Source organism: Echinops telfairi, unplaced genomic scaffold (assembly GCF_000313985.2).
Source record: "Echinops telfairi isolate 266 unplaced genomic scaffold, ASM31398v2 ScPeMD7_7457;HRSCAF=8495, whole genome shotgun sequence".
Classification (NCBI taxonomy): Eukaryota; Metazoa; Chordata; class Mammalia; order Afrosoricida; family Tenrecidae; genus Echinops; species Echinops telfairi.
The window spans coordinates 13,022,942-13,029,793 of NW_022111357.1; the positions used below are offsets into that span (position 1 = coordinate 13,022,942).

A 6,852-nucleotide genomic window follows, 5' to 3' on the forward strand; every position below is an offset into this window, starting at 1 on the left:
CCCCGCACTACCTCCCCGGGGCCCTTCTTCCTTCCCGGAGCCTCTGACCATCCATCCGACTGACCTGTCTCTCTGTAGGGGCCACCAGGGCCTCCAGGCCAGCCAGGGCCAGCTGGGATCTCAGCAATGGTGAGTGCCGTCCCCCCTCCTGTCCCTCTGTCCCAGGGGTATGGTCTTGGGCTCCTCTCACAGAGTGAGGAAGGGGGGCTCCCATCTCCCTCCGCCCAGGCCCTCAGCCTCTCCTGGCTCCAATGTTCTCCCCAGCTGGGCAGTGCGGAAGGCCTCCGGAGAGGGCCCTGCTGCAAGTGCAGACAGCACCAGCTCCCCTGTCGGGCCCCGGGTGCTGAGGGCCTAGGGCCCTGGTACATGGTGGGGTGTCTGCCTCTGGCTATGTGGGGTCTACCCTGCCCCTTCCCTGCCTTTTGCCATCTCTCTTTCTGTCCTCCAGGGCCCCAAAGGAGACAGAGGAGCCACCGGAGAAAGAGGCCTCTCAGGCATTCCAGGCCAACCTGGCTCACCCGGACACCCGGGCCCCCCGGTAAGACCTCTAAGCCCACGGCTCAGCGCCTGCCCTGGGGCATGAGCTCCTTGGCTTTGCCACATGCATTTAGTGCTGCAGATGTGGGCTCTCGGGGGAGGCAGAGGCAGTCAGCCTGGCAGGAGGGCAGGACAGAGTGGTGACTTCCCCACTCTTCACGGGGAAGAAAAGACCAGCTCTGATAACAGTCCTGGGCCAACCATATGTGAGCTCCCTGCCTCCGAGGTGGACCCCCGACCCCACCCCACCCCACCCCACGCCGGCCCTCCCGGACAGAGGTGGCGTGGGCCCTCTCCTGCCACAGCCCCTTCCCCAGGGGGCGTGAGGGCAGCCACCTTTGCAAATCTCAGGAGCCAGAAGCCTGTTGCTCTCTCGGTTTCAGCTTCTCAGAACCCACTCCTGGGTCTCAGGTGACGCTGAATACCAAGATCTACGCTATGTGGTCCACTGACCATGTGTCGGACCCCAGAGAGCTCAGAGCTCAGAGTGTATGTGCCGTTTCATCGATGCAGCAATCCTCTTGACGGGGCCTTGGCCGAGGAAACAGGGGCTGGGGAGGTGGAAGAGGTGCTCAGCAAGTGAGGAAGAGCTCTGACTAGACCCCCCACGCCCCCACCCCACTTCCCAGTCAACCTCATTCCTAGCCAACGTGTGTCCTAGCCACGGGGCAATACTCCGCTTTCAGAGGTCCCTGTGGGCCGGTCCATGCCGGTGTGTGTGTGTGTGATTGAGATCGCCAGTCTCAGGCCTGGCAGCTTCCTGGGAGAGCTGAGGCAGGTCCCGTGCTGAGTTCACCAGAGCCAACATCTCCCGGGAGCAGTAGCAAAGACAGGGTCCCCTGGCTGGCCCTGGGCTGGTGGCCTGGAGCGGGTGGAGGACTCCAGCTGGTGTGGGGGTGGAGGCTCAGCCCATCTGCCAGGAGTTCCAGTCTCACCCCTCCTACTCAATCTGATTCCTGCCAAGGACCCGGACAGCCCTCCAATCCCCACCCCTCCGAGCTGGCAGGCTCATGAGCCTCCCGAGCCCCAGGTGATGCTACCTTGTCGTGCTCACGGAATCCTCTTTGCCAGCAGCCCACCAGAAGGGGCCGCCTCCCCCGCCCTGCAGAGGGAGCGGGCTCAGGGTCACACTGGCCGAGGCCCAAGACCTCACAAGAGAATAGAGCCATCCCGCTCCTCCTCGCAGTTCATGAGGCCACCCAGCAAACACTACCTCCGCGCAGAGCCAGGGCTTGTGCAAGGTGCCCGGGTCTCACGCAAAGAGCCAGGCAGTGGCAGCCTGCCCCGCCCTCAGAGCGCTCACAGTCACGGGCGGCCAGGCTATCTGTGGTGGTGCTGGTACAGGCGGGGGTCCGAGGTGGGGCTAGAGCGGCCTGCGTAGTCTCCAGAGCCCGTGGCCAGAGCGTTGGAGGCTAAGGGCTGTGGCTGGCGAGTCCATGTCAGGCATGGAGCTGGCCAGGTGCAGAGGGGGAGGTGAGGCATGGGACCCCCCAGGTGGGCAGGCATTCCTCCTCACAGACCCCTGTTCTCTCCACCCCACAGGGCGAGCCTGGCTCAGATGGTGCAGCTGGAAAAGAGGTGTGTTGTGCCGCCCTTCTCTCCGCCCCCCCTTACCCCCACCCTGCTGCCGCCCGCTCTCTGCCTTGCTCGGGGCCCCTCTTCCTCCACTGAGCACACGCAGGGGGTCTCGGGACAGAGAGCAGCCTAGGGACCCTCCCTGCTCTGGGGACCAGAAGGCAAGGACGAGAAGAAGACTTGTTTTGTTGGTCAAGCGAGACCATCATCATGAGAAGCTCCACACAAGCATTTCCTGGGCGCCAGTCCTGACCAGATCCCCCCAGCTTGCCACAGACCTGCCCTCTCATTCTGACTTCTCGCCCTCCCCCGTCTGTGACCAGGAATCCAGCCAACAGGACCAAACAAGGCCAGGCCCCCGGGGACGTCCAGCTCCTCTGTTGGAGAGAGGCCGTTGTCTTTTTCTGCCCCGCTGGACACTCACTACCTGGGGCCCTGAGGCTGTGAAGGTTGACCCAGGGATGCTGCCTGAACTTGACCCCTGACCTCTGCTTTCCTCTAGGGACCCCCTGGAAAACAAGGGCTCTACGGGCTTCCGGGTCCCAAGGTGAGTGGGCATTGCCTGAGTTTGAGAGGAGGCAGAAATGAGCCGTTTTAACCCAGCTCCTGGTTGTGACTTTATAGCCCAGGGGAGGAGGGGACACAGGGAGGCCCATGGGCAGGACTTGGCACGAAAGCTTGTCTCTGCAAACTTCTCACGGGATGCTCTTCCAGGGCTTCTAGCCCTGGTTAGGGGAATGGAAATCTCTAGTTCAGTCACTTGTGGGTAAATTGACCCATTCATTCATCTCCTGAGTATCGCTTGCTCTTGCTTACACCCCAGGCCCTCCACCCTGGCCTTGGAGAAACAGTAGGCAGGCACTCACCACTGTCCAGTCCCAGGGACACTAGAATCTGTCCCGTTTGAAAGACAGGCCTTGACAGGCTGCGGAGTGGGCAGGGAGGAGTTCCCCGCTTGGCTTGGGAGCAGGGAGGGGCTGTAAGAAAGAGGAGGGGCTTTAAGCTGGGTAGGAGTCGTCACTGGTCTAGCAGTAGGGGTGGGGGGGCAGGGGGGGATGGAGCCCAGGCGAGGGAACCGCTTGTATGAGGTCATGGCAGAGTCTAGGAATGATGGCCAGTGAGGTTCTGTAGAGGCTAAGGACAGGGAGATGAGGCTGGAGAAGGCCTGGTCAAGGCCACATTAGGAAGGCTCTTGAACCTCTGAGCAAGAGATTCGGCCTTTCTCCTGAGGGCACGTGGGAGGGAGCCATCAGAGCTTCTGAGCAAGGGCTAACACCTCAAGAACCGTCTTACAGAAGGATCGCCGCCCCTTCGGGGTAAATGGCAGGAGGGCAGTGGGCGTTGCGGCCCCTCGGGGTGCTGTGGTCCAGGCAGAGGGAGCTGCTGTGGGTCCCCTGTGGGATGGCTGGGCCTTCACGGTGCAGACCTGATAAGACTCGTCCACACTGAGCTGTAACCCCATGTCCTTCTAGGGTGATCCGGGGCCCTCGGGACAGAAGGGCCAGGCAGGAGAGAAGGGGAGAGCTGGCATGCCCGGAGGACCTGGCAAGAGTGGCTCCATGGGCCCTGTTGGGCCACCAGGCCCTGCTGGAGAGAGAGGCCACCCTGGGTCCCCAGGGCCCACAGGGAGCCCTGGAATGCCCGGTGTGCCTGGCTCCATGGTAAGGGGGCAGGCTGGCAGCCATTGGCACAGTCCACAGATGATCCTGTGGGTGGGCCATGGGTCAGTCCCTGCTGACATTTGTGGGGAAAGAGTATGCTCCCCATAATGGTGGCTCTTAATTGTGTGAGGGAGCAGCGTGTGGGGGTGAGGTGGGGTAGGGTGGAGGGCTGTGGGAGCCTCCCCCAGGAAGATGCACTTGTGTAAAGATCTTTGGGATCATTTCAGTGGGGGGTGCGGGGGGGGGGGCGAGGGGTGTTAGTGCCTTGGGTCAAGGCCCTTTGGGAGTCCCCTGCCCACCCTTCTCTCCCCGTGCACGTCGGATCCCAGGTGGCAAGCACAGGCTTGGAAAGGTAACCCAGCCAGGTTCTCTTCTTTCTGCAGGGAGACACGGTGAATTATGACGAAATCAAGAGGTTCATCAGACAAGAGATCATTAAAATGTTTGACGGTAATGGGCAGCTGGCTAAGTGGCAGGGGGTGCCACTTGCCCTTCCCAACGGCTTCCCCACCCTACCTGGACCTCCGTTTCCTTAACACTCAAGGTCACCCCACAAAACGAACACCTAGAGCCCTGGGGTGAGCGGGCACATGCTCACATAGACTTCAGACCTTCTTCGTCCCTGCTCTGTCCAGAGACACAGCGAGCAGAGGGGACAGACACCTAAATTGCTCACAGGAGGCAGCATGAAGTGAGACGACATAGAGGCAGGATGGCTGGTGGCTTCTCTGTGTTCTCCTTCCACGGCCACGGGACTGGCGACACAGCCCTGGGGGACCACTGCTCTGTACAGAAGGGCGACGGCCAGGGCACCAGCCTTCCCCATGAGGCCAGGGGGGAAGCGAGGGAGGGTGCTGAGCGGTGCCGCAATCAGACCCCAGCGCCAGAGAGCATGTTGAGGCGAGGACGTGGAGCCCCAGACCCCATGCCCCAGGGGCCCTCTGCAGGAAGGCTGCCTTGGGCTCCAGGCTGGTGTCCCTGGGGACCCCCTGCCACCTGCCCTTGCCGTCTCTTACAGAGAGGATGGCTTACTACACCTCCCGGATGCAGTTCCCTGTGGAGATGGCAGCGGCTCCCGGACGACCAGGACCCCCAGGGAAGGACGGGGTCCCTGGCCGGCCCGGTGCCCCGGGGTCACCCGGGCTCCCCGGTCAGATAGGCAGAGAAGGACGGCAAGGCTTGCCTGGAATGAGAGGTACCGCTGCCCTCCGGCCAACTACAGGGTGCACGGAGCTCTGGTGTGAATATGGTCTTGATGTGTGCTTTGTTTCCCTGCCCCGGAATAGAACTGATTTTTGTTTCCTGTGTGGCAGGATTGCCTGGTACCAAAGGTGAGAAGGGAGACATTGGTGTGGGCATCGCAGGAGAAAGTGGTCTCCCAGGTCCCCCAGGTAGGCAAGAAATCTTGAGCGGCAAGAGTCCCCCTCCCGCCCTCCCCCAATGTTCTGTCTACAGTGTGGTCGTGTACACAACACGTTAGAGCAACACCGCTGTGGGCCAGGCACTCTGCTGGGACCCGGGGGAGGGAAAGGCAAGCTGAGAAGGCCCGCTCCCTGCCCCCAGGTCCTAAACTGTGTTAGCACGACACCATGGCCGAAAGCGGGGCAGGATGGGGGCCCGGAAATGCAAGTTCGAGTCCTGCTTGGTCTCTCCCGGGCTGGGTCACCTTGAGGAGGTCACTGAGCCCCTCAGAACGACTCTCTGGGGTGCGAGCTTGCTCGGTTGGGTGGCTAGAAAGAGGATGGCCGCGGAAAGCCCACCAGATGTGTGACTTGTCTGAGCCTGTCCCTCCTCATCGGCAGCAGGAGACGGCGATTTCCTTCCTCAGGGGTTGTGGTGGAGATTAGGGCCGATGCTTACAGAGCACTGAGCCCACTACCTGGCCGGTGGAAGTCCTCACTGAGAGTAGCTAGTGGTGAGGTTGTGGTTTACTGAATCCACGAGCAAGAGGCTTGGCAGGGGTTTACCGGAGGGCACGCTGTAACCTGGGAAACCGTCACCGCTTGCACAGCACTCTGGATTCTGACCGCCGGGGCTTCTGATTTGTGTCTCCTGCTTTGTTTTTTCTGACATTTCCCTCCGTAGGGCCCCAAGGCCCTCCAGGCTACGGCAAGATGGGGGCAACTGGGCCAATGGGCCAGCAAGGCATTCCCGGCATCCCCGGCCCCCCAGGCCCCACAGGCCAGCCGGGCAAGACTGGCCACTGCAACCCCTCTGACTGCTTTGGGGCTATGCCGATGGAGCAGCAGTACCCCCCCATGAAGAGCATGAAGGGGCCTTTTGGCTGAGACCACCCGCGCAGTGTGAGCTGAAGGGCTCCATTGAAAACAAAGGGACAAAGCTTCTGGGACTCTGGGATGGGTTGTGAATGTTTTTATTTTTTAATTGCTGTTAATATTTTTTTTAACAATAAAGAGCCCAAAACAACCCTGGATCCGCAGCCCCACGTCCGGTGGGGTTTCTCTGGTGCTGCAGCTCATCTCCCTGGCTTCCTTCTCTGCTGTGTCATTTGGCCCCAGGGTCCAGCAGGGCATCCCCCCATCGGCGGGGCTCCGCCAGCGTGCGGTGGGGTGCTGCTCAGATGCGTCGGTTCATCCTCCAGTCCTAGGGTCCTGGTGTCTTGTCTGTCACAGCCCACTTCTCTCGAGTTAAAGAAGGGGCACCCCTCACCCCCCCCACCTACTCCCGCTACTAATGCAAAGGAGCCAAAGGAAGGTTTGAGGACCCCACTTCCAGCTCAAGAAGACCCTTCCTATTTGTGTCCCTACAGAAGCCCTTGTTAGGCACCCCGCCTATCCTCTGGACTTCTTACGGGTATGACCCAGAGCCAAGCCAGGTTGCACGTGGGGGAATTTCCACCCAGGGCCGAGGTGGGCTCCTCTGCCTGGACGCTCCTCCAAGCACACGGTCTCTTCCTGATGCTCCAGTAATTCTTTGACTGGAGAGGCGGTGCACATAGGGGGGGAGAGGCCCCAGCTGCTGGCGGAGGCAACCAGGGGATACTTCTCCGGGAAATGAGCTGGAACCTCCTACCTGTACCAACCCAGGGCCTTGTTGTCAGCGCTCCAGAGGTGCTCCA

The 6,852-nt window shown here is 61.3% G+C and overlaps 1 protein-coding gene across 9 annotated transcripts in view; it reads left to right on the plus strand.

The window, feature by feature from the left end:
* COL16A1 (collagen type XVI alpha 1 chain) overlaps positions 1–6,207 on the plus strand; it is a 51,766-nt gene extending 45,559 nt beyond the window's left edge. For all 9 annotated transcript variants that reach the window (XM_045298989.1, XM_045298986.1, XM_045298985.1 and 6 more), the window contains 9 exons: positions 79–129; positions 449–538; positions 2,080–2,115; positions 2,615–2,659; positions 3,585–3,773; positions 4,157–4,223; positions 4,792–4,968; positions 5,087–5,164; positions 5,859–6,207. In XM_045298989.1, coding sequence (XP_045154924.1) covers positions 79–129; positions 449–538; positions 2,080–2,115; positions 2,615–2,659; positions 3,585–3,773; positions 4,157–4,223; positions 4,792–4,968; positions 5,087–5,164; positions 5,859–6,061 — 936 coding nt within the window. In that variant the 3' untranslated portion in view covers positions 6,062–6,207. The remainder of the gene's footprint in view (positions 1–78; positions 130–448; positions 539–2,079; positions 2,116–2,614; positions 2,660–3,584; positions 3,774–4,156; positions 4,224–4,791; positions 4,969–5,086; positions 5,165–5,858) is intronic.
* The last annotated feature ends 645 nt before the right edge of the window (positions 6,208–6,852 follow it).